Genomic DNA, 27,857 nt, shown 5'->3' with positions numbered 1-27,857 from the left:
CTGCAATCCTGCAAGTGGCCTGTAGGTGGCAGCAGAGGCCCGCGCAAGGATCCTGACCCAAGCCTCTCCTTCCTTGTCCCAAGTGAGCCGCCAAGTTCCTGTCCCTCAGCCTGAGGGTTGGGGAGTGGGCGGGGTGTGCTGGAGTAGTGCAGATTTGTCAGACGACAGAGCAACACCCTCTGCGGCTCTATACAAGTTGTTTCCTCTCAGGGGGGCTCAGTTTCCTCATCTGTGAAGTAAGAGCTGTTTAACAGCCTGTCACAGGAAAACTGGCTCAAAATACCTAAGATAGTCTAAGATGGGCTCAGAATAGAGACCTAAAAGTGGAAGGAAACACCACATAGCTAATACAGGGTATATGGAGTGGGAGGAGGAGACTTTTTAAATGGGACACCAAAAGCCCAAACTATAAGGTGAAAAGTTAATAGATCTAACAAAACGGGAATTTAGGCTATCTGGTCTAAGGACGCTGTATTCGAAGGGGAAAAAATCAGCCACGGATATGAGCAGGAGATGCACAGAAGGTGAGAGACACCCAGAGCCTCCAGGGATTGGAAAGACGCGAATCAAAACGAAATGCCATTTCACTTGGCCTGATGGCAAAAATTTAGACTTTAGGTACGCCGGCGGTGGGCCACCACTAAGGAAGTCGCAAGCCTTACAAGCCTTGCTGGAGGGCCGTCTGCAGAGTACAGAGAAAACGCCCGACTCAAGTAGCTTCCTGAGGCTCCCAGAGAAACAAGACTTCCTGCGCTGTCACTTCCTAGGTCGCTGGTAAACTCCGAGGCTCACACAACCCTCGCGGGTGTCCCGAGAGCTTAGGTTTCCGCCTCCTTCGGGAAGCCACGCCCCCTATTCTGTCCGGGCTCCCGAGCGGGGCCCACTAGGGCCTCTCTCCCCGCCAAGTCCTGCCAGGGCGCGCCTGGCCCTTTAAGGCTGACCGAGCCCGGCCCCGAGTCCGGGACGTAAGGGGGGGGGCGGGGGAGAAGGGGAGCGGTCACGTGAGCCGCCACCGGCGCGACTGGGCTCAAGGAGCTCGCGGCCGCGGGTTCACGGGGCAGCGGTGGGTGCCCCTCGCCTGCGCCAGCCAGGTACTTTGCTGTCAGGGACACCCTCGCCAGGTACGCCCTCATAGGGCTCCCTCCACCTCCCGCCCCAGAACCTCGCGGCCTCTAGGCGCCCAGCCCCTTCCCCTCTTGACAGGTGTCGGGCAGGACCCGCTAGTGCGCGGTTGCGCGACCACCGCCCCCCTGCCTCACGTCGGTACTCTCGGACAGTTCGCTTCCCACTCCCGGCTCTGTCTGGTGCCCCAGCTCAGCCAGGCTCAGGGGCTCCGAGCTGGGGTGTATTGGAGGAGTCTGAGCGGAACTCATTCTTCCCTTCTCCCTCAGGTGGCCCTGGACGCGCCAGGCTGGGGTCGCCTCTGAGCGCCCCACGGGGGCCATGGATGGCGAGACAGCAGAGGAGCAAGGAGACCCTGTGCCCCCGCCATGTGCACCCTGCGGACACAGCTCAGCCGGCGCTCCTGCCCTCGGGGGGCGGCGGGAGCCCAAGAAGTATGCAGTGACCGATGACTACCAGTTGTCCAAGCAGGTGCTGGGCCTGGGTGTGAACGGCAAGGTGCTGGAGTGCTTCCACAGGCGCACTGGGCAGAAATGTGCTCTGAAGGTCAGTGACCCCTCACTGCTCCATGGGTGACCTGGAGGGCCCAACAGCAGAGGCCTGTGGGTATAGGATATGCCCAGGACCCCTGCTAAGCCTCTTATGATCAGTATCTCCTTGAATTCTCACACTCCCCTGTAAGGTCAGGCTCCTGGTCCTCCTTGCTTTACAGATGGGGAAAACAAGTCTTAGCCTAGCTAAGCTCAGGGTGTCCCAGAGAGCAGGGGGTGGAGTCAGTATGGGTAGAGTCTGTTGGACCCGGAAACAGGGAAGGAGTGGTTCCTGACTCTGGGGTTATGGCTGGGCCTATGTGTTCCGGCCAAAGGAGGTGGGGGGGGGGGTGCAGTTCTCTCACTCAGCTTGGTTGTTCCTTCCATGAGAAGCTCTTCTTTTTTTCATGAGAAGATCTTCTGACTGGAATGGATCTGAGTTTCCCTCTGCCTGAGGCTGAGTCCCCACCAAGGCTTGGGGTGGGGCTGCTTTCTCTATGGCCCTTGACTGCCTGGGCTGGAGTGGTGGGTGGGAGCCTCCCAGGGCTGGCTGGTGGGCAAGGATGGTGCCCACCACATCTGTGAGAAGGAGGTTGCTGATGGGCTCCAGCTGAGTCACCGGCCCTATGTTGAAAAGGGCAGGTCTTGCTCCAGGCCTGACTCACCCTGGTTCCTGGGCAGAGGGCGGGCCAACCATCTATCTGTGTCACACCATAGGCTCCCTAGAGGCCAAACTCACTGATATAGGTGGAATCCAGGGAGTTCTGGGGGTGGCTGATCTAGCCACATAGTTCTGGCTTAAGTCATTTAGTTCTGGGCCCAGGACCCTGCCCCATACCCAGAATGCCTTGAATCTGTTGTCACTGGGAACTTCACTCAACTGCAGTTTGTGCCAGTGGCCACCTGGACATGTAGATCGTGGCAAGGAAAGTTAGAGTACAGTGAAGGGTCTTCTCATTTTACAGACATTTCAATTATGAGCCTGAGTGCAGAGTTCTATGGACGTAGCTCTAATCTCTTGCCTGCATTTGCCAGCTCCGTGACTTTGGACTAGGGCCTGGACTCTGGAAATCAGGTTTCTGCCTCTGTTCAGTGGGAAAGATAAGGAGTTGATGTGAACTTGGAATGAGATGATGCCTGCAGAGTAATTGGTACTGGGCCTGATGCAGGCCTGGAGAGGTTACGGGACTTATTTACGACACGGTGTCTGCAAGTATCTGAGCAGGGACCTGGGTCCAACTCCCTGTGTCTTTCCTCGGGGCAGTAGGGCTGATCGGATGGGTCTGGAGGAGGCTCAGGGCCGGGCTGGTGAGGCTGAGTCTCCGGCACAGCTTCTTCACCTACTAACCCAGCAGCGGAGTGGGGTTGGGGGGGCCCTTCTCTGAGTCCTTCGAGAGAAAACTGGCTCTTCTCAGGGGGGAGTCTCTACCCCTTCCCTCAGCACCATCTTAGCTCTCTCACCTATGCTGGAGTCAGGGGCCCTCTGGATAGATAGACAAGGGGCCAAGTGAAGCCAGAGAACCTCTTCTTAATACCAAGGCTTTGGCCCTGTGAACCGGGGTGGAGCTCTGATCAGCCCTGTGGTGTTCTAGATGCTGTGAGCAAGGCAGGGATGGAGTGGGAGGCCAGAGATCTTGGGCCCAGGCAGCACCAGCTTTAAGCAGGACCGGGTCTAGGCCCTTCTCCGTAGGTGCTGTGTCTGACAAATGACTTGAGGAAACTTCTGACCGCAGCAGTTTCTAAAACACCTCCTCTTGAATCTAGGGCCTCAGTGTTTTCTCTGTTCTAGACTGGAAACTAGGACAGGCCTAGAACAAATTCCTCTGCTATACTCCCTTAGGCTTTATGGGTGAGTGTGGCTAGGGCTACTGTCTTGGGACCTTCAGGAGCTGGCCCTAGGAGGACATGGATTAGATGTGGCTTCCACTCCACTCCAACACCTTCCTTTTCTCGCCCCCAGTCACCCTCTAGTGAGAGTCTGGAAGTTTCTACCATCTGGCAGGTCTTTACCATCTTCCAAGAGTACACAGTACTGTAAATGGTGGCTCCAGCCTTCAGGAGGAGAGTGGCATTTTTCCGCTTAGCCTCTGCCATCTCTGCCCTTCTTGGTGGTACAGGCCTACCGCCCTGGCCTCTCTCCCTGCCTGTCCTCTTGGCCCTGTTGCTCAAGATGGCAGAGAGTGCTTAGCCTGAAACCCGGAATATAGCAGGCACTCCTAAAACAGGAAAAGTTGTGGTCACAGTCTCTGTAGCTGTTACTATTCTCTGGGGGCCCTGGAGGGAAGGCTCCTCCCTGGGAAGCTGGGCCTCTTCCCCTCAGCCCCTGACCACTGTCGTGGTCCATCTTGGCTTCACTCCCACTCAGAGGCTCCCTCCCAAGGCCAGCTTCTGCTGCTGGTGTGGTCATTCCACTCTCCATTCCACCCTAAGCACTTGCTGTAGTCCCCTTGGCAGGACCTAGAGGGGACTGCCTGCCACGTACGGGGGGCAGCGGGCTGCCTCCTATTGACATCTTGTGCCCCCTCCTAGGCCTAACTGATGAATTTGTACCCCTCAGTTTCACTCCTAGCTGGGCACAGCCCTGCATATCTGTCCCCCATTAGTCACTCCACCACATCCGAGACACAACCCCTCCATCCTTATCACATATATGAAAACTGTGACTTGGAGTCAGTGGTCAGAAATCATGCAGCTTGATTAGGATGAGAGATTGTAGCAGAGGCCGGAGTCTCCTCCACTCCCAGCTGCCTGCCCAGACCACTTGTGGTCCTCTGCCTCATGGCAGGCAGGAGTGACCTTAGCACTTAAAGAAACACAATCAAAGGTTTTGAGAGGACAGAGGGGTTCTGCACGTGGGGAAAGTGGAGTCTTCTTTCCTGCCCCTGCTTTCTGGGCTCTGGGGCCCTCCTCTCTGACCACTGGAGTATGTCGGAGGCCCCTGGGGCTCCCCGTGCCCTCCTCTTCTCTTCTTCATCAGACAGAGTGGAGTGGTGGGGTGTTGGAGCCACAGGCCGGGGAGTTCCCCACATGGCTCCATGGGAGGGGCCGGCCTGTTGGAGCTGGTGCTGTGGAGCTGGGTCTGAGGCTGGGTGCGGCTGCCAGGCGGGCCAGGTACTTTCTCATTTGGCAGCTGCCACCCCCTCACCAGCCATCTCCAGACCCAGACCGGTCAGATCAGCCTTGGCAGGGCCATCGGCTACCGAGTCAACAAATCAGGAAGCGTGTGGAGGGGCTGGCAGCCCTGTCCCATGGACTCCCCCCAGGAGGGGTTTCACTGTACCCAACCTGCTCCCCAGGCTGACCCTCTCCTGGAAGGAAGGAATTGGAGGAACTCATGTGCGTCTAGGCTGGTGGAACCTTCTGAATTCTCAGGAGTGGGCAATTGGCTGTTTAAACAAAGACCCTGGGAAGGGCATCAAACCCTGAAGAATGCAAATAGTGGCGTTTGGGGCAGAAATTGGTTGTTTTGAGCTGCTTCACACCTGCCCCAATGGCCTTGCTCACGGGTTTAGAAGCTGTGCTCGAAGCCTACACCACTGCTGGGGCTCCCCTCTGCTGGGACTGCCAGGATCTTCCCATCCTAGCCAGGAGCTGATGCCAGCTCTCCAGGCTTCAGGCCTTGGTACTGTGGATTCTAATACTCTCATAGATGGCTAACGGTTTTCCAGACTCCTCTGTCTGGCAGGCCCTATCCACAATGCATGATACGTGTTCTCTTACCGAATTCCTGTCTTTCCCGTTTTGTGGGTAATGTTGCTGATCTTCAGCAAGGTGAATGACTTGCCCACGATGCACAGGTGAAGAGTGGCAGGGCTGTGATGTGAGCCAAGGCGGTTTGATGCCAGCCTCATGCTAGTTTATGCGGACATGGGAGGGTCTCTAAGACTTGGCCCCTGGAAGGGTGCTGGCCTCCTCCTCCATGGCTCCAGTGGGAGCCTGAGTGGTGCTGCTCAGATTTGTCTCTCTCTGCCCAGCTCTCCTCACGGTGCAGGACTCCCTGCTTGTGAGTAGACAAATGGTCCCACTGGCCAGCCCACAAGGGCCATGACGGCTGTGGGGCTATCTCAGAGAGGTTGTGTGGTTCATCTCAAGCCTGGTGAGTCTCAGACAAGGCCAGCCCAGCAGAGTCCAGACTGCCACAGGCAGGAAGTGAGGTTGGTGAGTGGGCGAGAGGAAACTGTGTCTGGGCTGGGCCAGCCAGGGGAGACTTCCTGGAAGAGACTGCCGGCTTTAATCCAGGCCTCCGGTCTGAGAAGGATGTGGATGACAGAGGAGGGCACAGGGCGTGTGTGACGGCGTGCCTGGTTTGGACTGCTCAGCACCTGCCGTGGAGTACCCTTCCCCGCTCCCAGCCGTGGGTCCTGGCAGAATGCCGCTGATCTCAGTGGGGCAGGCGTCCAGGCCCCGGCAGACGCTGGGAGCTGCCGAGGGGCCGTGAGGGCTCTGTGGAAGAAGAGGCCTTTACATAGGCCCTTGAAAAAGGGTCAGCGACTCTCCCTCCCATTCTCCCACAAACCAGAGTCATACTGCACCCCCAGGGACCTTCTGTCTGTCTTTGGTGTCCTCCCTCACTAAGTGGGCAGAAATCCTCCCTCCTTCCCCCAGAGCTTTCTTTCCTAACATCGCCAGAACCCTCGTGGAGCACTGTTGCTCAGGGTGCTGTAGAAGCTTCTGGGTCACCCGGGCTGTCCTTTAGTTCAGACTGTGTGGGAAGGGCCTGGTGTCTGCGATGGCAGAGGTCTGTTATGTCTCTGCTGAGGCTATTTCCCTACTTGGATCCCTCATCTTTTTCTCCAAGGGCCTTCTTGGGATATCATCATGGGACACCCCTGTGAGGGGGCAGCAGCTGGAGCATCTGGCTTTGCAGTCCCCTCACCTCCTTTGGTTCCAGCCTGGTGACTGGCTGCCAGGTGTCCAAAGGTGATGGTCACCAGGCAAGAGTTGAAGACAGCGGCCATCCCTAGGTTTGGTAAGAGTGTGCACCCAGCCCTCCTGCATGTGTGCATCTGCTGCTCTCGGGGCATTAAGAACATGGCTCCCATCGGCTCTTGTGTTTTTTCCAGGAGAACCACGGTTCTGCTGGCCTTGCTCCCGTCTATTCAAGATCTCATGTGTTCCCACATGAGAAGCTGCCTGAGTGCATTTTTTTGGTGGCATGTTATTGGCCTTAATGAGGATTCCCTTGGGCTCATGGTGCACCTGGGGAAGCCAGCCCCTTGTGGGGTGAGAAAGAATAGTGTGAAAGGAATTTTGGGTCCTGGACTCCTCCCTTCCCTCCCACCCTTTTGGAACTAAGTGGATTAGACCCTGTGTAATTGTGAATAAAATCCTGCTGCTGGGAACCGTGGGGGTTTTGCTTAGAGCAGGAGAATGAGAGGAGGCTGCTGTTTGGGGGAACAAGGAGCCTCAGGAGGCCTTTTCAGCACTGAACAGGCCAGAGACGCTGAGAATATTGATTTTGGGTTTTTTGCGGGTTTGGTGTTAGGATTGCCTTTTTCTTTATTTTTTTATTTTTTTATTTTTTATTTTTTTTTATTTATTTTTTTTTTTTAAAGATTTTATTTATTTATTTGACAGAGATAGAGACAGCCAGCGAGAGAGGGAACACAAGCAGGGGGAGAGGGAGAGGAAGAAGCAGGCTCCTAGCGGAGGAGCCTGATGTGGGGCTCGATCCCACAACGCCGGGATCACGCCCTGAGCTGAAGGCAGACGCTTAACCGCTGGGCCACCCAGGCGCCCCTGCCTTTTTCTTTAGACTCGGGCTTTGTCCTTGCTGGCTTCTCTTTGGGGCGCTTTCTGTTCTTAGCTCCTTGTTGCTTTCATTTCTTCTTTCTCCTCTTTATTTCCCTTGTTGTCACTTAGTTCCTCCCCTCTCTGGCCTTGCTTCTCTCTGGCTCAGGAGCTTCAGGCTTAATGGGCCTCTTCTCGGCAGCCCGCAGGCCAAGGGCAGGCAGCAGACAGATGGGGGCTGGTCAGGTGCTGGGGATTCGTGCTAGTCACCCTGAAAGTCTCCCCCCGACAGGGTAGGGTAGGGGTAGGACGGGAAGGAGGAGCATCTGGCTGTACCCATGCCACTCACAATGTCCCCTCCTGCTGCTGGCCTTGACCAGGTGCTGGTGGCCTTGGCAGCCACAGCAGTGGAGTCAGGAACATTTGGGCCAAGCTGTAACCTGAGGAGTCCCCTGTGGAGTGTAGGAAGTCAGCTTCGGCCGTGGCCTCTGCTGTTGGGTGTCCTTTTATGGCTCAGTGGTCTGAGACTTCCGCTCGGGACAACAGTGTGAGATCAGGAGCAGTGTGACTCCCAAGGATTCTCTGGTGGCGGCTAAGGAGAGAAGGGGCCGGGGTCAGAGCCAGAGCCTCAGAGCCAGTGGGAGGAACTTGTGGAGGGACTGGGAGGGCTTGAACATGAGGTGCAACTCCCTCTACTTTAAGGGACCAAAGTGCATGTGAGCTGCCCCACACTCGCTGGGATGAGCACTCTGCCCCGACCCCATCACCTGTGACGCTTGAGGCTATTTTCAGGGGTGTGATGGGCCAGGGCCTGGGCCTGCCACACTCTTCACCCCATTCTTAAGGGGTCAGCCTCCAACAAGGGACTCACGACTTGTTCTGTAGATGTTCCCCCAACATAAACAAGCCCCCTTCTCCGGGTGTGGCAGAGCAACAGGCAGGTAGCCTCCGTGCTCTCGGGCAGGCAGTGGCACATGGGGCAGAAGTTGGGGGTGGGGGATGGGGGTAAGAGCCCCCACTTATCCCTCGAGTGCTTCCTACATGCTGAACCCAGACACAGAAGAATCTAAGAATGGGTCGTATCACCCCCGTGTCATGGATGCAGAGGCTGAGATTCAGGAAGGCAATGCTATGCCTCAGAGCCTCCTGTCTGGCCTGTCTGGCAGTCAAGCTATCCCCGGGGATCAGGAGCCAGACCTCTCTTCTGGGCCACAGTCTACCCATCTGTAAGGTGAGGGGCTGGGTACTCTGCTTGACAAGACCCCCCCCCCCACACTTCTAGGTGTGAAGACCTTTTTGGTGGGCAGTGATTGTGGGCATTGCCAGGGAAGCAGGCAGGTAAGTAGTGGTGCATATAGATGGGCAGCATGGAGACGGGCTGGAGGGGCCCCCAAGATGCCTCTCCTAAGCTAGCTGGTACTTGGTGTTGCCAGGGGGATGGTCAGCTGTGCGACTCCACCAGCGAGGTCTGTGTTCTCCTACTGTCAGGAGCTCTGGGGTTAGGTTGGAAGACCCCTTTCCACTGTACTCCATTGCTCAGTTAAAGCCTTTAGTACCAGGGCACATCTTTACCCTAGGAAGGCCTGAGACAGTGGGGATGAGTCACTGTTGCCCGTTCCCGTGGCAGGAGCGTCCCTCAGTGTGGCCAGGCCATTACCCTGGTCTTTCAGAGGACTTCCCCTTCCTCATCGCTATGGCTCCATGGCATGTTCAAAGACCAGGAAATTTCCCCAGGAGTTGGGACCCTCAGAGCCCTCTAGCAGAAGAGGAGCAAGAGAGGGAGAGCAGCCAGGGGCCAGTGGAGGTTGGAAACTCCTCTGGGAGGAGCCTGAGTGAGGCCATGGCTGCCTGTGCTCACCCAAGCCTGTGTGGGGAGCTGCAGGGACATGGATGAAGCCAAGGGAAATGGGAGAGATGCCAGCAGATATGATGTTGGCTGTTGGCTTCAGAAAGAGCAGGTCTGGGGAGGGGGGTGGAGTCAGAAGTTTCCCTAGGGTGTCGGCACTATGCCTCTGGGAATAGTCCAGTCTGTCTCCCCCCTTCCCCCAACACACACATTTATTCCTTTGTTATCTTTGTGACACTTCGTCCAGGGGGAGACCAGGCGTCACTCTTCTCGGAGCCAGAAGGTGTTGGGTCTCCCGTCTTTAGGGCCGACCAGGGGCATGGCCTGCTGGGTGCCTCAGTAGGGGTCCCTGGGCATGGCCTCACTTGCCCTGGTCACTCCCTACTTAGGGAAGGTGGCCACTGTCCTCTGTAGTCCCACTGGCTATGTAGGCACTCCCGTGGCACAGCTGGCCATTTGCGGGATCAGACTGTGGCTGAGGTGGGGGTCTCTTCATGAGGAACGACCATTAAAGGGACATTGCTTCTGAGATGAGAATAAAGCACTTGTGTTTGCTGAAATTTTCCAGTCTTAGGATGAAAATGTCCTATTTTTACACTGTCATAGGAGAAATAGAACCAGGGTAATGTTTCACCGATAACATAGCTGATTTTGACAGAAAAATGCCTTTTCCTCTAAGAACTTTAAAGGAGGGTAATAGAACCTGGAACCTCTGAGTATGTATTCTGGGGCCTCACAAGGCTCCTGAGTGGCCTCTCCTCAGGCCCCCTCTCAGAAGGCTCTGGGTGGAGTGCTGGGATCTGGTACCTGCCTCGGGCAAAGGGAGTTCTGGTCCTGCCTCTTACTCCTGGTGTGATCTCTGAGAGACAGAGGATGTAGCTCTCTCTGGGCCTCTTTCCCCTCCTGTGAAGTAGATGTTGATAGTCCCAGACCTGCCTGTCCTCCTGTCCCCATTGTCATGCGTGAGGAGATTGCATGCCCATTTCCACAGTTGGGGAGCCGGAGCTCAGAGAGGTTAGGGATTGGCCCAGAGTCACCACACACTTTGCAGAAAGGGCCATTGCTCAAAAGGATGCATGGGGGAGTTGAGGGGTATAAGGGTGGCTGCCACCTGAGAGAGTGAAGTTGTGCCCCTCCTCTAGTCTGTCAAGCTGAGAGCTGGGCTAGTTCCTTGGCTTGGGTCCCTTGGTCTCCACCTTGGGGTACCACCTCAGCATCCCTCCCCTGAGATCAGCCTTCTCACCCTCTCGCCACCCTGGAGGGTCTGTCCTTTCCTCACTGGGCTGTTCACAGCAGAGTAAGATGTATAGACTCTTGATTCTTGGTCCATTTTTGCGAAGCCAGGTCCAGTCCTGCCCCCTCAGGGTTTGAGACCAATTCCTGTGACCCGCTGGTTTGCAAAGATTCTGTCTCCCCTTGGTCCCAGAGGCTGCATCTGGATTTCCCCAAGTTCTGGAAGTGAAGAGTATGGGGCCACCTCAGGGCAGACCTGGGGGAATCCTAGAGCCAAGCAAACCTCAAGACCCATTTCCACTCAGTATGTACTTGGCACTGTGCTAATCTGAGCTCTCTCTGTGTTCTTATTCCGTCCTCATGGCCACCTGGGAACATGCGTACCGTCACTGCTCCCATTTTCCAGATGGGACCAGTGAGGCTCAGAGAGGTTGAATGGCCTAGCCAAAGCTAGAAGCAAGTGGAGGTGGAAGTCCAGGACTGTCTGAGCTGGAGTCCCGTGCCCACAGTTGGTCCTTCATAGTACACGGTCTCTGGCGGGGGGCACTGGGACCCCCCCGGGCCTGCCCCAGCTAACACTTGTGTTCCAGCTGTCCCTCTCCCTCCCTGCCTTGGAGCCCAGCTCAGCTCCCTTTTTCTGGAAGTATTCTTCCCCTCTCCCACCTGTCTCCAACCATCTCCCTCCCCAGACCTGGCAGCACTTCTGCCTTTGTTTCCAGGTCGTCTGTGGCTGGTGGGAAACAGATAAACTGAGGCTATCAAAATTTAGCAAATTGAAGGAGTCTTGTGTTCCGGAGACTCGACCATTTCCAAACGTGTGTTGGATCTCCTGTCGACAGAGCTTCCTGGGAAGACAACCAGCCAGGAGCCTCAGCCATCCTCTCCTCTCCCAGGACTGTGGTGGGAGGTGGTCAGGGAGGCTCCCAGCCTATCAGCGGTCCTACCCTCACTCCCGTGCTCTACCCCCTATCATCCGGTGCTCTGGCCTTGGCCTGGAAGGGGGTTGTTTTGGGGCTCCTCTTCTTCTTGGGCTTCCCTGGCTGGGCTTCCCCGTCTTGCCTGCTCTGCTGGGGTTCTCGCTCTAGAAAGGAAAGAACAGGGAGAGAAGGAGCCAGGACCAGTTCCCTAGGGCTTACATCCTCATCAAGCACTCTGATTGGCTGTAACTCATCCATAGACCCCCAAATCCTTGAGGACAGAGTACCTTCGGCTACACTCCCAGCCTCAGCTCCAGGCCTAGCCTTCAGACAGGGCCAGTACACGTTGGCAGAAGTGGGGGAGGGATCTATAAAATGCGCAGGCCTCCCTGGGCATGAGGATGAATCTCGGTTCCCAAAAGACTTCTGGATGTAGAGGTGGCCACGTGTGAGCTGTGAGACCCTGAGAAGCCACAAAACCTCCCTGAGCCTCAGTCTCCTCAGCCACTGTTATCGCAGAGTCTCATCTAGATCCCGAGGTGGGGGGCCAAACCCCACACAAAAGGAGCAAAGCAGCTATCTGTGTGGTCCCCACTGCCTAGAAGAGAACAGAGGGGTTCAAGTCCTGACTCTCGCTTCCCCACTGTGTGACTTTGGGCAAGTCGCTTAACCTCTCGGAGTCACCGTTTCCCCACGGTTAAAAGGATGATGCTGGTTCTTCTCAGGATACGGTGAACACTGAAGGAGGTGGTGTCAGTGATCAAATGCAGTGGCCAACACACCTCTGGCCGAGTGCCAGGGCAGGACAGCTCTCATGAAGGGGTGGCTAAAACTGCTCTGACGCTATCGGTCCCTGAGCATCCAGCTGGGGCCTGGGCATTCGGGGTCAGCGGTGTCATGCGAGCTGACCTCCCTGGCACTTAGCCTCTGAGAAGGAGAGGTAAGTGGACAGGGCAAGAGGGAGGACAGGATCCCAGAACTTAATGAAGTGAGGTCTGATCTGGCATGAGGCCAGCTAATCCATAGCTGCAAAATTGCTTCCATTAGCTCCTTTAATGAGCTACAAAAGCTGGGGAAATGAGCGTGTGTGAGAATAGTGGCACATGTCGGAGGCTCTAATTCGAAACTGTGGCGAAAAACTTAGGCGTGCTGCTGCCGGCAGCTCTCCAGATAGCACCCGCACCCTCGGACAGGGCGGGGACGGGGGGCTTGGCTCTGGCTTCATAAGAAGATACCGAGGCCTTAAGAAGGCCTGAATCCTGAGCTCAAGGTCAGTCTATACGCTCCCAGCCCAGAGGCTGTGGCCTCTGCTCTGAGTGGACTGAGCCACTGGAGAGGATGAGGGGCCGGCCAGGGGCCGGGGGGCTGTGGGGAGGAAACCCCCACTGGTGCCGGCAGCACACTGCCTGTAAGATGGATTTAGCTCTTACAGCTCTTCTTACGTCTCTTAAAATCAGAGCTCTTTCTCAGGGGACAAATAATCCCATATAATCAGAACAGGGAGCCAGAAGGGACCTTAGACACGGCTGAGTGGGACGCTCTAGTCAAGGAGCGTGGTAGGTTCCAAGTGCATTTTCTTACCCGTGACCTCTCTCTGCGGAGAAATGGAGGTTTCCCACAGTGAACAAGATGGGAGTTGAAGACCTGTATTTTCCGATACCATCCCACTCAGCGCTGCTGCCCGGGTGTTTGGCATTGAACGTGTGCACCACGAAGCAATCAATAGCCCAGAAATGCAGCTCTTCAGTGCTCCGGGCTGCCCTTGCCTGAGGCTGGGGTGAGACCCCCAAGTGCGAGAAGAGCTGTTGTGGGGGGACGTACCGGTCCTTCCGCCTTTCTCTTCTTCATACTCTGACACAGAACAAAGCTGGAATCCCCAGAAAGTATAGGGTCTGGTGAGGTTATCTGTGGCTCCCGGTGGGTGTGCCAGGCTGTGATGCCACATGCCAGCCCCCGTCTTTAGGAGGAAGTTTATATCAGATAAGTTCACGTGAATCTTTCTGTGTCTTGCAAAATTATTATTGAAGGCATTGTCAGAATGTTATACTTTTCCCTCATGTAAGGTCTGATGCTAAATCCCTTTAAGAATTTGTCTTGAGGGGTGCCTGGGTGGCTCAGTTGGTTAAGTGTCTGCCTTCGGCTCAGGTCATGATCCCAGAGTCCTGGGATCGAGTCCCGCATTGGGCTCCTTGCTCAGTGGGGAGTCTGCTTCTCCCTCTGCCTCTACTTGGTGCTCCCCCTGCTTGCGCACGCACGCGCGCTCTCTCTCTGACAAATAAAATCTTTAAAAAAAAGAGAAATTTGTCTTGGAAAAAGTTCAGTGACTCTCTGTACTTCTCTTCACGGGGTGATAAAAGCAGCAGAGCCTATCTGGTTTCCTTCTTTGCCAAGACTATCAGGAAGCTCAGAATTAAAATGTGTCCTCAATTATAGTTACTAGCTTACATGGGTTTCCGGTACCTTTTATTTTTCTCTGCATTCTAAAGAGAATCTGACGTTTTTTTGGTTGGTTTCTGTCATGCTTTAGGATTATAAAATGCCTGAACTCCTGTTGTCAGTGAATAGAGCAGAGGAAATAATGAGACTTAAAGTGGCCCACCGGGCAGTGAGAGCCCCTGGATGCCTGGCCTCCAGGAGGTTCTCTTTTCTGTAAGGATGTTGTCTCTCAGGCTGCGGGTTGTCATGAAATCTGGAGTTAATATTTCTTAATTTGTTAGTGCCTCACTGATGGGAGAGATTGCAAGCTAGCTCTCTTCCCCCGGAAGGAGTGGGTGTTCCCACAGAGGCCACAGAGCAGCTTGGCCTGGGCTGCAGGTTAATTGGCTGGGAGTGTGGATGTTGGGTGGGGGGAGGCTGCCTGTCCAGGCTGGTGGCCTGGGGCCTCCAGTGTGTGAGACAGATGGAGAGACTGTGAACACTTTTTACTTGAGAAGAGTCTGGCTGCCCTTAGCTGGTTGTGGACACTAGATACGTGGGTGAGCATAGGGAGGTGGCTTTTCTGGGGCTGGGAGGTGGCTGAAGTAGGGGGTTGGGGGCTTGTCCCGAAGCTGTGTCACTACAGACATCCCATTCCATCTGATGCTCTAGGAAAGCAGACAGAGTGCTTTTACAGCTCTGGACAATGTGAGGTGATAGAGAAGACAGGGCCTCAGTGTGAGAGGAGGTCTGAGTGGAGGGTTCTGGGCTTGGGCAAGGCGGTCACAGGTGGAGTAGTGGCAGCAAGACCCCCAGCCCTTCTTGGGCACCTCTCCGTGCCCAGTACTGTGGCAGGCACTTCAGAGAGAGAGAAAATATTGGATGAATAAATGGACAGAGGGATGGGTCCCACTCTCTGGGGGTTCAGAGCCACCACTGCAGGGGCTGGAGACATGTATGCCCACGGCCCCGTGCTCACACATGTCCCCCACCCCCATGCTCCCTATACCCGTGTGCCCACAGGGACACACCCCTATATGTACGCGCCTGTATCCATGTTCCTATGCACCCCACACCCCTGTGCACCCACAGCAGTGCACACATTCATTTCAGAGCAGGTTTCCCGAGGCCTGTAAGCAGTAGTTTTGGTCGGTGCTACCCCCTCCTCTCATTTCTCCTCAGGAAGTGGTTGTCTGGACAGTCTCTCAAAAGTCCCTTCTCCTCCCTGTTCAGCCTTGCCACACTCCAGTTTGGTGGCCCCAGGGCAGTGACTTCATCCTCCTGAACCTCTCTTTCCTCAGTCTGTAAATTGGGGTTGCCGGCCCCGCCCTGCTCGCCTCACAGGGCGGCACCAGCATTCCCATGAGATAAGGGGAGAGAGTGTTTTGTAAACTGCAAATTGTTTTCTAGTCCAATGTTGCTCTCGCTTTCCCAGCTCCTGAGCTCTGGAGCTCCTCCACCCACATGCGAAGCCTGTCCTTGGGTGGACAGGAAGCAGCACAGAGGGAGGGAGGGGGCCAGGCGAGTCCTGAGGCTCCCATTCCACCTGGTGCTGCTGGGGGTGGCGCCCGTGGGCCCCTCGGCCTCAACCTTTGTTGGGGTCCACTATCTGGTGGGGTTGGCAGGGGTCTCGGCCATTCGGCTGTAGGCTCTGGGGGCAGCTTGGAGAATTTGGCGAAGGAGAGAGGGAGAAGGGAGAGGTCGAAACGGCTTCATCAAAGCCTGAGGCTAGAGCAGTGTCGTTTGTTCAGAGAAATGTCATCTCAGATTTGATGCCCATCTAAGTTCAGTGGGGGCCCACACCTCAGGTGCAGCCGGGAGCCCCTCCCTTCAGGAGGAAGCCGGGGTTCTGCCTTGTGGGTATGTGCGTGCCTGCTGGGTGCTTGGTGCGGCTGCCCAGGAGCCATCACAGACCCTCAGCTTTGGTGGACCCGGGGGGGCCCAGGGGACGGGGGTGGGAGTGAGGTAAGGGTGGGGTCTGCCAAATTGGCTTGTCAGAGAGCTACCCCATCTTCTTTTCTTCCCAGCTGTGACTGGGACCAGGCGGCCCCCACTGGGTTCAGGCATTTGGATATGGGTCCGTGGAGCTTTAGGGGCTGCTCCACAGGGGCGGTGATGTGGGAGGGGGCTATCGTAGTTATTTTGCAAGGAGCCCCTGACCAGAGGTTTCCCTTCCCCCAGTCTAACCCAAGTGCTGTAGCTCAATCCTAGGGAAACAGAGGCCCAGAGAGGCAAAGGAGCCACCGAAGGTTACAGTGAGAGTAAGAGTAGAGCCTGACCTCCTACCCCCGCCCTGTGCTCATTCCCACGCTGGGAGAGTGGGGCTCTTGCTTGGGGACATCTTTTATGAAGGGTTGTGTGGACTCGCGTACCTGCATGAATGAAGCCAATGAATTGCCATTTGTAGCAACGGTCTTGTGGGCTGGAGCAGTCAGGATGGGCTCCTTGGAAGAGGAGGTAAAGTCTGGCTCACCAGGGAGGGTGGCTGAGGTAGAGTGGGGAACAAGTTTGGCCAGGTTGTCATGTCTCTTGTTCGTTGAGCCTTCCTGGGCCCTCCTCAATTTAATCTTATTCTGTCCTCATGATGGGTTGTGAGGGCTTCTTCCTCTTAACCCCTTTATGTATTTGTTCCATAAATCTACAAATATTATCTGAGCCGGTGCTCTGTGCCAGGCCCTGAGCCCCAGTACTGGGACCCAGGGATGACCAGGCAGGCTGGCCGTGCCCTTGTGGGCCCACAGTCTGTTAAGGGAGGCAGCCTAGTGCCGGCCTGGCTGGGGAATCAGCCGTGTGGTCTGAGACCTGTTACTTCCCCTCTCTGCCTCCATTTCTCAGCTAAGGAATGGGGATAATGAGGCCCCTTGCTCCTGATATTTATAAAGTGCTCAGAACAGAGGCAGGCACGTTGGAAGTGCAATATCTCTATGTGTGTGTTTGTTGAAAGTGTTATCAAAGGAACAAGCTAATTGTAGGTTGTGAGCCAGTGCTGCACAAGAGGGAGGTAAAAAGGGCAATGGCGCGGGAGCTCGCTGGGAAGCTGGAGGGGTTTCTGTCCGGCTGGGGGTGTGGGTCACAGGGGGGTGTGCCGCTGTCAAAACTCATTGAGCTGGACTCTTGAGACCTGTGCATTTTCCTGTATGTGAAGTATACCTCCAGGAACCAAACACATACATAAAAAAAGAAAAGGTGAGGGAGAATGAGGGATCCTTGAGGTCCTCTTTAGTCTGGGTAGTCAGGGAGGGCTTCGGAGAGGAGGCGATATTGGGGGGGACTCCTGGAAGAGGAGAAGGCTCTGGCTATGGGGAAGACAGATCCCAGCCTGAGGGATCAAGAGTGACAGCCCAGGAGGTTTCACGGCAGCTGGGCCTGGGTGGGGCTCTGGCCCTTGTGATCTCCCTGCAGAGAGGCCAGTGGGGGCATTTACTGTGTTTTCTGGGGGCAGCCCTCTCCCCACCCCTGTGCCTGTTGGCAGGTCCTTGGCACTCAGAAAAGGACTATTTTAATCCGTGTGGGAAATGGGTTCCTAAATATGGCCCGCGTAGGGTGGGAGGCCTTCGGAGGTTCCAGCTCAGGGCCCCTCCACCTGCTCCTCCCCCAGCCAAGCACAGGGCGCAGGCCCAGGCCGTGAGGCCCGCGGGGCCCCTCCTTGGCCATCCATTCCCCTCCTCCTCTCCCTCCCACACCTTCCTCCTAGCACCGTGCCCACCCTCCCACCCTTTGTTTGTTCAGGAGCCCAGTGTTTTCTGTCGGCCCTGGCCAGGAACCCGCAGGCCAACCTGCCCTGAATTGCCCTACAGCTGCTCTCAGCCTGGTGGGACGTATAGGGTGCCGGGAGGTCTTTCGAGAGGTGGAGACATCTGAACTGAGCCCAGAAGTTTCCTCAAAAAGAGGGAGTTGACCCAATGGAGAAGGAGAAGGGCAAGAGTGTACATGGCATAGGCAGAGTGAGGGCTGTTCGGGTCCGCAAGTACGTCATTCTGACCAGAACGGAAAGGGCTGGGGGCCAGGGGTAGCAGGCAATGGGAGGAAAGCAAGCCTGAAGGCCAGGGGAGGAGGTGGCCGTTATGTGAAGGAACAGGGATGGGGATTTAAAGAGTGGGGGCAAGGATAGGTGAGGCTGAGGACCGCACTGGGAGGTTTTCAGCTGTGTACTGGGGATTTTACCAGAGAAGAGAGAGGACTCGGGTGTAGAGGTGAGATGCCGGAAGCAACCAGGTTGGCTCCTGGATCCCCTCCTCACTCTGCCCTGCTTCTTCTCCTCCCCTACGCCTCCTCAGAGCAGGACTACTCCGGGGCCTTGCTCATTTCTGGTGATTGGCCTTCTGGTTGGCAGCCATAGCCTCTGGCAGAGCGAACCCCAGCAGGGATCCTGATGTCCACCCACCCGCTGCGTGCCCTGCTGTGATGCGTGCTGTGGGGATGACTCTGTTATTACTCCATTTTACAGACGTGTGGGCTGTGGCTTGGAGCTGTGAATGTTTGCCTGAGGCCACACTGAGTCACTGGAGGAATTCAGCCCCAAACACAGGCCTCCCCGGACAAGGCTGTCACCTCCTTCAGCTAGGGTCCCTCCTGCCCTCAGACTCTGCCTCTGGCTCTACAACTCTTGTGCCATCCCACTGTTAAAACGCAGTTCTGGGGACGTGTGGCCCCTGGCCTGGGGGTCTCACATCTGATGTGTGATTTGTCTACAAGGCCCACTCAGTTGCCCCGTCACCTGCAGCCCCCAGAAAGGGAGGCAGGGCTTCTCGAAGTGGCTTCGGAGCCTTTCCAAGCTGTCAGCCACCTCCTAGAGCCTTCTTGTGGTCATTGGACCACAACTCAGAGAGACCTGGATTTGAATCCTCATTCTGCCCTTCATGAGCTGGGTGACCTGGGGCAGGTCCCAGGCCTCTCTGAGCTGGCAGATTCTTGTCTGCAAAGTGAGGGTGGTGGCACTATCTGGGTGGCTGCTGGGGAGGTGGGCTGTGTGCCTGACACTTCCTGTGCCTACCTGCCCTCAGCTCCTGTACGACAGCCCCAAGGCCCGGCAGGAGGTGGACCACCACTGGCAGGCATCGGGGGGCCCGCACATTGTGCGCGTCCTGGACGTGTACGAGAACATGCACCACGGCAAGCGCTGTCTCCTCATCGTCATGGAGTGGTACGCTGGCCCGCCCCGCCTCAGTGCCTCACCAGCACTCTGTGGCCCCCAGGCTCCCGCCGTTCTTCTAGGGGCCCTCTCGGCTCTGGAAGGCGGCCCAGCCCCTGAGGAGGAATGCAGGGGCGGTGGCAGGCCTTGCCCACGGAGCTCAGCCGCGGGCCACAAGGCCATTGCCACCAGGGTGGGAAGGGAACTTCTGGGGCTCCAATCTGGACTCCCTGGGTGTGATTTCTCTCTGTGAGGAGGGGCTGGAGGAGTTGTCAGAGAAGGCAGCCGCCCCCTGAGTGTGTGGGTGTGGGGAGAAGCAGGACATACAGTCACTTCCACTTTCTCCTTCCTACCTGGGTTCGGGCTCCCGTGGTCCCAGGAGACCACGGGGTGATCCAGGAGCCAGAGGCTTCTTCTACCTTGGGCTTCTCCCAACAGCACTGTGGCGCAGCCCCAGGCTTCCTCAGAGGCTGGGTCTCGTGTCTGCCCCTCGAGCTCCTCCCATCTACCTTTAAGCACCCCTCAACCTATAAGTTAGCAGCTCTTGAGTCAGATTTGGGGTTCAGATCCTGGCTGTACCCCCACTAGCTGTGTGATTTTGGGTAGCTCTTAGCCTCTCTTTCTGTTAACTGCCGTGTAAAATGTGGAGGAAGTTGTTAACGTGGTATTTGCCGTGGGGCAAATCTGACTCCGTTCTAACTGCTCCGTGCGTACTGCTTACTCAGTTTGCACCATTCTGTGACATTGGTGCTAGAAATCCCATTTTACAAAAGAGGAAGCTGAGGCACAGAGAGGTAAAGGGACCATGCCAGGGTCACATAGCTCTGTAGGTGTTCAGAAAACAGTGATTATGATGACAATTGACATCTCCTCCCTTATTTGAGGGAACTGAGACTTGGACGAGGGTTGGGCTGCCCAAGGGTCAGCCCGGTGGGGGCAGCACCCGTGGGAATACAAGGGCCCCCCCCGCTGATCTAAGGATCTGAGCCTACCCTAATTCTAAGAGTCCAGGTCAACCACCCAAGCTGATGGCCTCCTACGCACCAGGTTCTGCAGGGCACAGGGAGGCTGCCCATAACTGTTCCCTGGGGGCAGGGCAGCCAGGCCTAAGCTCTGGGCATTCAGGGGCAGGCTGACACCTGATTCAGGGGGCCCAGCTTCTAGTTACTTTCTCTTCCAGCATGGAAGGTGGTGAGCTCTTCAGCCGGATTCAGGAGCGTGGCGACCAGGCTTTCACTGAGAGAGGTACGTGCGTGCAGCAGGACCAGAGGGGGCATTTGGATTGAGATGGGCCACACAGGGTTGCTGTGCGATGCCGGGAAAGGCCCTGCTCCTCCCTATGCCTCAGTCTCCCATGCTGAACAAGAGAGGTGGGACAGAGTGTCCATACCCCAAGGAGTTCTATGAGTTCGTTAACACCTTGTCAGAGGTGGACTGTCCATGGCCTTGGGATGGAGGTTTCAAAGCCTCTTGGTGCCAACCAGCACCTGGGATGGGAAGAGGTGGCCCAGGCCTGAGGAAAGAGGTCCAGGTGGGCTGGGGCATCCCCAGAAGAAATTGGGATGACTGGGCTGGGGGTATAGGATGGGCGTCCTGGGTAGCAGGACTGCTATTGCCATCTTGTGCCGTTACAGGGGGGATGATCGGGTGGAAGGCCCAGGCTGCCTGACCTCTGACTGGCATCACTGGCCCCTCCTCTGTGTCTGCAGAAGCTGCAGAGATCATGCGGGATATCGGCACCGCCATCCAGTTCCTGCACAGCCAGAACATTGCCCACCGAGATGTCAAGGTGAGGCTCTGGTTTGGGGGACCAGAGAAGGGAGTCCACATCCCCCAATGGCTCCCAGCACCCACTAGTGGAGGCGAGTTTCCTTGATCGGCATTTAAGGCCTCCGCCCCCTAGCCCAGACTGCTCTTCCCAGCCCCTTCTCCCATGGTTCCAGCATACTCAGCCTGCTCTAGCCAGATGGGTCTCCTTGTTTCTTTCAAACACCGTGTAATCTCAGTAGGCTTTAGAATAACCGAGTGCCTACCTCCAGGCAGCAGACCCTGACAAGCATCTTGTTTAATCCTCACATAACCCTGTGGGATCGGTGCCATTACCCATTTTACAGATGAGGAAAACAAGTCTCAGAGAGATTGTGTCTTGCCTAAGCCTGCACAGATGCCGCACTGGTACTCATTCATTCATTCTTTCAGCAAGGCTTTTTTTATTTTAAGGATTTATTTATTTATTTGAGAGAGAGGGGGTGAGGGGAGGGGCAGAGGGAGACAATCATTCAAGCAGACTCCCCATTGAGTGTGGAGCCATCCCAGGAGCCCAAGGTCACCACCTGAGCCGAAACCAACAGTCGGGATGCTGAACTGACTGAGCCACCCAGGGCCCCCTCAGCAAGGATTTTTGTGAACATGCAATGTACCAGATCTCAGGCAGAGGCTGCCTGACACCGCTGGGGCTTCTGGGAAGTAATAGCCTTAGTTTCGATAGATTAGGCCCTCTAATGCCAGCATTTTAAAAAAAGACTTATTTCATTTATTTTAGAGAGAGAGGGAGCGCCATGTGTGCCCGTGTGCGGGGGAGGGGCAGAAGGAGAGGGAGACAAGTTGACTCCCCGTTGAGCAGGGCTCCATCCCAGGAGCCTGAGCTCATGGCCTGAGCTGTAATCAAGATTTGAAGGCTCAACTGACTGAGCCACCCAGGCGCCCCCATGCCAGCAATTTAAGGGAAAGAAGCCATTTGCTGGGAGGCAAGGAGGAAAGAGCAGAGGTAATCCTGGGCCTGCTTGCCCTTTCAGTGGACGAACTTCAGACATGTTCTGGAGGCTTAGCTCTCCAAATGTCCTATCCAGGGAGGACTGGGTCCTAGAGGTCATCAGGGTCAGATGGGTAAAATGCAAACCATGTGAGGCAGCCCCACATACATACACATATGTGTGCCAGCCACCAGCAGAGGAGAATCTGCAAGCCCTGAGCCCTCTGCCCCAGGCCCAGAGCATTACCCTGAGGCCTGTTTCGTCCTGAGACTGGGCCGAGAGGAGCGGAGGGCCCAGCTGCGCATCAGGTCCCGCCTCTGGCTGACTACTGCCAGCCCATTTATCCTTTGATCCCGGATACACGTGGAGCCTCGACAGACTCACCTTCCGAACTCTTGCTGTATTTTGGCCCTGGCTTCCTTTTTCTCCCAAGGAGAGAGTAGTCTTCTGTAGAGGTGACTCCCTCGTACAGACTAAACGTGCTTTCCTATTTTCATCCCAATCCAAGGTCAGATCACCTCAAATAGAACCAGTGAAAAGGCTTTCACTGGCCCCAAACTGGAACTCCATCCAACACCCTGTCCTTCTACCCCAGCTCTGCTTGAGGGTCCCCCCTTTTCTCCATGGCCCTAGGTCCTCCCCATTCATTAAAAACCAGCTTTAGGGCTGCCGCCTCCATGCAGACCTCCCCACTGCCCTCTTCCTTCAGGCCTCTCTGTGCTCTGCAGCCAGGAAGAGCTGCCTCTGTGTAGCTCCTGGGGCCTAAGCAGCAGGGGCTTTCTGCGGGAGCAGCCTCAGGCGGGCTGCCCTGCTGGCTTGTTCTGGGCGGGGTACAGGACAAGTGCTTGCCTGGCCCCAGAATGCTCATTTTGGTATTTCATGGCAGCATCACCAACTCAGGCTCCGAAGTTCCTACCCCTGGGTTGTCTGTGGCACTTGGCTCTTCAGAGCTTTGGCTGAACACCTGCCTCTGTTTCCCTTCTGTGAAAGGAGGCATCTCCTCCCAGCCGCCTTGGTCTTCTCCATATTTGACCCACATTGTTGGTGACCAAGGCCCGGGTCTTTTTAATGAGATGGAGCTGGCTCCTCCTGAGTTGATTGGGGTGAAGGAAATCTGCCTGAAGATCATCTTGGGAACTCTTCCCCCACCTGGTGCCTAACTCCAGACCAATGCTTTATCTTCCTGGCCCAGCCTGAAAACCTGCTGTACACGTCCAAGGAGAAAGATGCAGTACTCAAGCTCACCGACTTTGGCTTTGCCAAGGAGACCACCCAAAATGCCCTGCAGACACCCTGCTACACTCCCTATTACGTGGGTGAGTCCTTGGGACGTGGTTTGTACGTCCCTAACCCCACTGGACCCTGCCGTGGTGTGGGGCAGCCCGTGGGTTGCAGAAGCCAAAGGGTTAAAGCCCAGTAAGGAGGGAGGGAAGGATTCTGTCTTCGTGGAGGCGGTGACGTGGGGGGCCGGAGGCTGCAAAAATATTCTCCCAAACTTCAGCTTCTGCTTTTGAAAATAGATCCAGGAAAATTCTGGCTGTGGCCTGTGAGCTGAATGACATCACAGCAGCTCTAAATATATACGTGATAAAAGGCTGCCATCAGCTTGGGACGGAGCCCAACCGCGGTTGTTTTTCTCCAGTTTTTATCTTTCTGGGATTCATATTCAGAAAGTAGGCAGGCCTTTCCTATTACATTAGAAGGATACAGGGTACCAGCCACTTGTCTTGAGGGAGAGGGTCCCTTAGGCCAGGGCAGCGACTGGACTTGGGGATGTCACATACTCATGCTTCCTTGGAGAAGCTCCCAGCTCCCTTGTGAGCGGGCAGCCCAGATCTGGAAAAGCCCCTGCTGAAGGTGCTCCTCACCCAAGACAGGGGTGATGACTCGCATTACAGAGGGCTCTTTCGTCTCAGGGGAGGCCTTCCAAGAGAGCTGCTCAAGGAGTGGGGAGCCCCCGAGACGGCTGAAATGGTATCCTGTTTACCAGGATGTGTTTTGCAGTATTTTGGGCGTAGAAATCTTCTGGCCTACCCATCTCATTGCACAGGTGGGAGGAAAAGGCCCCATGGGATGGTGGCCAAGCTGGAAGTGGAAACCAGAGCCCTGCCCCAGCCCCTCCTTGCCCGTGGCCTAGGCTGTGCATTCCGGGGGACAAGGGACACAGGGCCGCAGGGGGATGGATGCCCTCTCGCCTGTGGCAGGACCCCACCAAATCCCAGACTGGCCTTCTCTCCCTTTCCTCCCTCACTAAGGCCAGTATCGGCCCAAAGAAGCTAGGAGGCTACCATAGGCTATCATTCTTTACAGCCCAGCCTAAAAGCGGGTTTATTTTTTTCTGGGAGCTGCTTCTCCTCCCCCAACTTCACACACATGCTGCTTTCCCAGAAGGTGCCAGACACCAGTTTGTTTTGCCCCACCCCCCAACCCAGACACCTGCTCCCCACCTTGCTCAGGCTTCAGGCTCCTGTCTGGGCTCCAAGACCCTTGGGGCTGAGAGCCCTCCTGTGCCCTCTGCCCTGGTAGCTCCCGAGGTCTTGGGTCCAGAGAAGTACGACAAATCGTGTGACATGTGGTCCCTGGGCGTCATCATGTACATCCTGTGAGTACCACCACCTCTGCCTCCTACACCACCCACCCCCTTGTACCCCCAGCACCACTTCTGCACCCCCTCCCCCGACCCTTGGTGAGAGGCTTGAGTGGGTCATTCCTCATGTAGGCGGCCCTTCCCGTCTGGTCAGGGGACACCCCTCCTTCAGGTTGCCTGATGGTCTCTCCTTGCAAGGGCAGATGGCATTCCTAGGATGAGCCCAGAGTGCAGAGGGCTGGTCTTCTTGCCAAGGGGGCTACCTCGGTGGCTGCCCAGTCAGGGATTCGGGGAGGAGAGGGGGTCCACCCTGGTGCTGCCCTCACACCTGTGCCGAATGACCTCCACTCTCTCCCAGCCTGTGTGGCTTCCCGCCCTTCTACTCCAACACGGGCCAGGCCATCTCCCCAGGGATGAAGAGGCGGATCCGCCTAGGCCAGTATGGCTTCCCCAACCCAGAGTGGTCGGAGGTTTCTGAAGATGGTGAGTGAACCTCTCTGCCCCAGCTTGCTCCACCAGACTCCACTAGCCTTCATTCTGGGAGATATGACGTTGGTGTCAAAGCAACCTGTGTTCAAATCCCGGGTGTGTGACATCCCACATCCCATATCCCAGCTGTATGACCCCAGGCAAGTCACCCAAACTTTCTGAACTTCAGTTTCTATATCTGCTAAATGGGCTCAAAATTTGCCTCCTCAAAACTTCCTGTGACTCCTACCCCTTATTAATATTTTCCCTTTGGGGACCACAGAAAAATTTGCCCTATATCCGTTGTCTACGGCTGCTTAATGAATTACCCCCAACATGTAGAGGCTTAAAACAAGAAGCAGTCATTAGCTCACTGTTTCTGTGGGTTAGGAGTTCGGGAGCCCGTGCAGAACTGGGACGACTGGCTCTGAGGAACTCTGCCACCTCCCCGCTCCCCTCTCTTCCCCAGCCAAGCAGCTGATCCGCCTGCTGCTGAAGACAGACCCCACAGAGAGGCTGACCATCACGCAGTTCATGAGCCATCCCTGGATCCGTGTGAGCGCCTCCTCGTTCTGTGACGGGCAGGGTGGCAAGCTGGAGGGGCTGCGGGCAGGAGGGTGATGGCTCTGGAGGCCGCCATGCAGGCCACAGATGAGCGGCAGGACCCCGCCGAGAGCCTGCCTTTGCCCCCGCTCCAGTCAGCCCCCTTCACCTCCCTGAGCCTTGCTTCCTATACCTGAGACCAGGAGAGAGGGGTGGGGACAGGGAGCCAGTGCTGTCCCAGGCGCCTGTTCTAATCCATGGGTTTGGGCTCCTTCCAGCAATCAATGGTGGTGCCGCAGACCCCGCTCCACACGGCCCGAGTGCTGCAGGAGGATAGAGACCACTGGGATGAGGTCAAGGTGGGTGGACACTGTCTTTGTGACCCAGGGATCCAGGGTGGTGGCTACCAGAGCCCAGGGTGTCACTGACTGTCCCAGGGGTCCGGCTGGGGCACTCAGAGCACCAGGCCGCACTACCACATTCCGGGTGCTGCTCCTGGCTCACTGGGACTTGGGGCCGGGGGCTCAGGGAAGGAAGGGGCTTTGGCCATCACCCCCCGACAATCTACTTTTGGAAGGGTGGTCAGCCTGGTTGGAGCATATGGGACAGCAGCTCAGAGCCCCAGGACGCCCCGGGCACAATCTTCAGGCTTCAGTGCCCTGGGTGCCCCACAAGATGGTATCCCCTGCAGGCCTGTAGTTCTTAGCAGGTGACATTGGTCCAGGTCCGTGTCCTACTTACCCTTGGTGTGGTCGCAGGGAGTCCCTCCACTTTCTGTGCCGTGGTGGATAAGCTCAGTGTCCACCACAAAGGACTATGGTGTGGATTGGGTGACACAAGGGGATGGCCCAGTGCTGGGTGTGCAGTGGGCGCTCAGGCAACAGAGGCTGACCTCCGTGGACATCTGTCACCAGGAGGAGATGACCAGTGCCCTGGCGACCATGCGTGTGGACTACGACCAGGTGCAGATCAAGGACCTGAAGACGTCTAACAACCGATTGCTCAACAAGCGGAGGAAGAAGCAGGCAGGCAGCTCCTCAGCCTCACAGGGCTGCCACAACCAATAGTGCGCGGGGCCACGGAGCCGAGGCGGGGGCCGCGGATGAGCCGGGCCTCTCAGCCTGGGGGGCAGACGGGAGTGTGCTGGGGCCCTGACCCAGAGGGCTCAGGTCATTTTTTTTTTAACAAAAGGATCATTTTGTCATGTTTTAATTTGTCACTTAGAACTTCAGGATGGGAGACCGTGACTCCAAACCTCCTTAGACAGGGCCCAGAGCCCAGGACTCAGGGAGACACCTGCCGCAGCTGCAGCGCCTTTGTCCAGAGTGGCCGAGGGAGACGTGGCTCTGTTCGGTGCGCCGGGGCATGGCTTTAGACTTCCAGGCCACTGGCAGTTGTGGCGGGCTTCCCTCCTCCTTTGGAGGCACCCCCCGTAGGGTGGGCAGATGGGCCTGGCCTTGGGAAAGGCATCTGGCCATTGGTTGCCATGGTGACCACCGACCGACTTGCTGTCTGTGAATGCTGAGTGAGAGCACAAGGGAGGGAGAAGGGGCAATTGAGGGTCTGCCCCTGAGTCCTGGGGGAGGCTGGTCTCCCTCACACTGTTCGACCCTCTCAGGCTTCCTCCCTTTAGTCTCCCGAGGGAGGCCACAGGGTCAATCTGCCTGCCTTGCTGGGCGGTCCAGCCCTATCTCGCTGCAGCCCCATCCCACAGGGCCCCTTGGGTGCCCTCCCCGCAGAGGTCCTGGGCCTAGTGATCCTGCTACTACCCCTTGCCCAAACAGTGGCCTCTCATCTCAGGGGATGGTGGGAGGTATTTTTAACCCTTTTTTACTTTGGAAAATGTCACTGTGACAAAAGCAATACGGTTCTCCTGCCCCTACCCACTCACCAGTTCCCAGGCAGGAAAGCTTCTCTGTAATGGTTCATTCTCCACTTTGTCCTGGTTGATGGCAGGGGCTGCCTCCTCGGGTACTTTTGTGAGAGTGGATGGCTGGGGCAGGACCCAGGGGCTCCCCATTAATTAGGGGTCTCTTTCTACACTCTGGGTCAGACCCGAGGCAGTGGAGGGCTGCCGAGTGATGCTTAGAAGGTCTGGTCCTGTGTGCCGGCTTTGGCCTGAGTCGGAACAGAGAGGATCCCTTCCTTGCTGGTCCAGGCTTACCCAGTCCCACACTGCCCAGGGTAGCCTCAGGGTTCTCAGTGCCTGATATAGGCCTGACAAGTGCCTGACACCCAGCCTGGTTCCTGACCTCTTTCTCACTGGCTGGGAAACCCTAGCCCACGTCAGATAGGAAAACACTGCCGGGTTTTACATCTAGATAGTAATAAACACCGTTTTGGCATTTCCTCCTGGTTCCTGGGTTTCTCTGTCTACACGAGTGGACAAAAGTGGCCCAAGGGCGGCTGCTCACACCTACTAGTGATCTCGGACCCCCCACCCCCCACTTTAGGCCTAGTAAACATACCAGGCTGGCTCCAGGGCCACTGTGGCCTCGCCAGACGCGGAAAGGTCAGAGGAGCAGAGGAGTGGCAGCTGCCTCATGCCACCAGCCATGGGGCGCCCAGTGCACTGTGTGTGT

The 27,857-nt window shown here is 56.4% G+C and overlaps 1 protein-coding gene across 3 annotated transcripts; it reads left to right on the top strand.

The window, feature by feature from the left end:
- Positions 1-175: 175 nt before the first annotated feature.
- On the top strand, positions 176-27,624 carry MAPKAPK3 (MAPK activated protein kinase 3). 3 transcript variants are annotated; one of them, XM_087867018.1, is made up of 11 exons: positions 176-774; positions 1,392-1,668; positions 18,797-18,936; positions 20,105-20,169; positions 20,634-20,713; positions 22,870-22,993; positions 24,204-24,279; positions 24,623-24,747; positions 25,202-25,287; positions 25,554-25,634; positions 26,190-27,624. In XM_087867018.1, exons 1-11 carry the CDS (start codon positions 503-505, stop codon positions 26,340-26,342), a joined length of 1,479 nt encoding a protein of 492 aa, XP_087723144.1. In that variant the 5' UTR covers positions 176-502; the 3' UTR covers positions 26,343-27,624. The 3 variants fall into 3 exon arrangements, with proteins under 3 accessions (XP_087723144.1, XP_045663186.2, XP_045663187.2); XM_045807230.2 differs by lacking the exon at positions 176-774 and adding an exon at positions 953-1,091; XM_045807231.2 differs by lacking the exon at positions 176-774 and adding an exon at positions 973-1,121.
- Positions 27,625-27,857: the final 233 nt, after the last annotated feature.

The sequence above is a fragment of the Ursus americanus genome, chromosome 14 (assembly GCF_024610735.1).
Source record: "Ursus americanus isolate L20-20 chromosome 14, mUrsAme1.1.p, whole genome shotgun sequence".
NCBI lineage: Eukaryota > Metazoa > Chordata > Mammalia > Carnivora > Ursidae > Ursus > Ursus americanus.
This window is presented reverse-complemented; position numbering and strand designations above follow the sequence as displayed.

Coding starts and splice junctions, on each gene's coding strand:
- MAPKAPK3 (XM_087867018.1), top strand. CDS start 503: ATGAGCAGGAGATGCACAGAAGGTGAGAGACACCCAGAGCCTCCAGGG. Junction 1,669..18,796: donor GGCAGAAATGTGCTCTGAAG/GTCAGTGACCCC, acceptor ACCTGCCCTCAG/CTCCTGTACGACAGCCCCAA. Junction 20,714..22,869: donor TTGCCCACCGAGATGTCAAG/GTGAGGCTCTGG, acceptor TTCCTGGCCCAG/CCTGAAAACCTGCTGTACAC.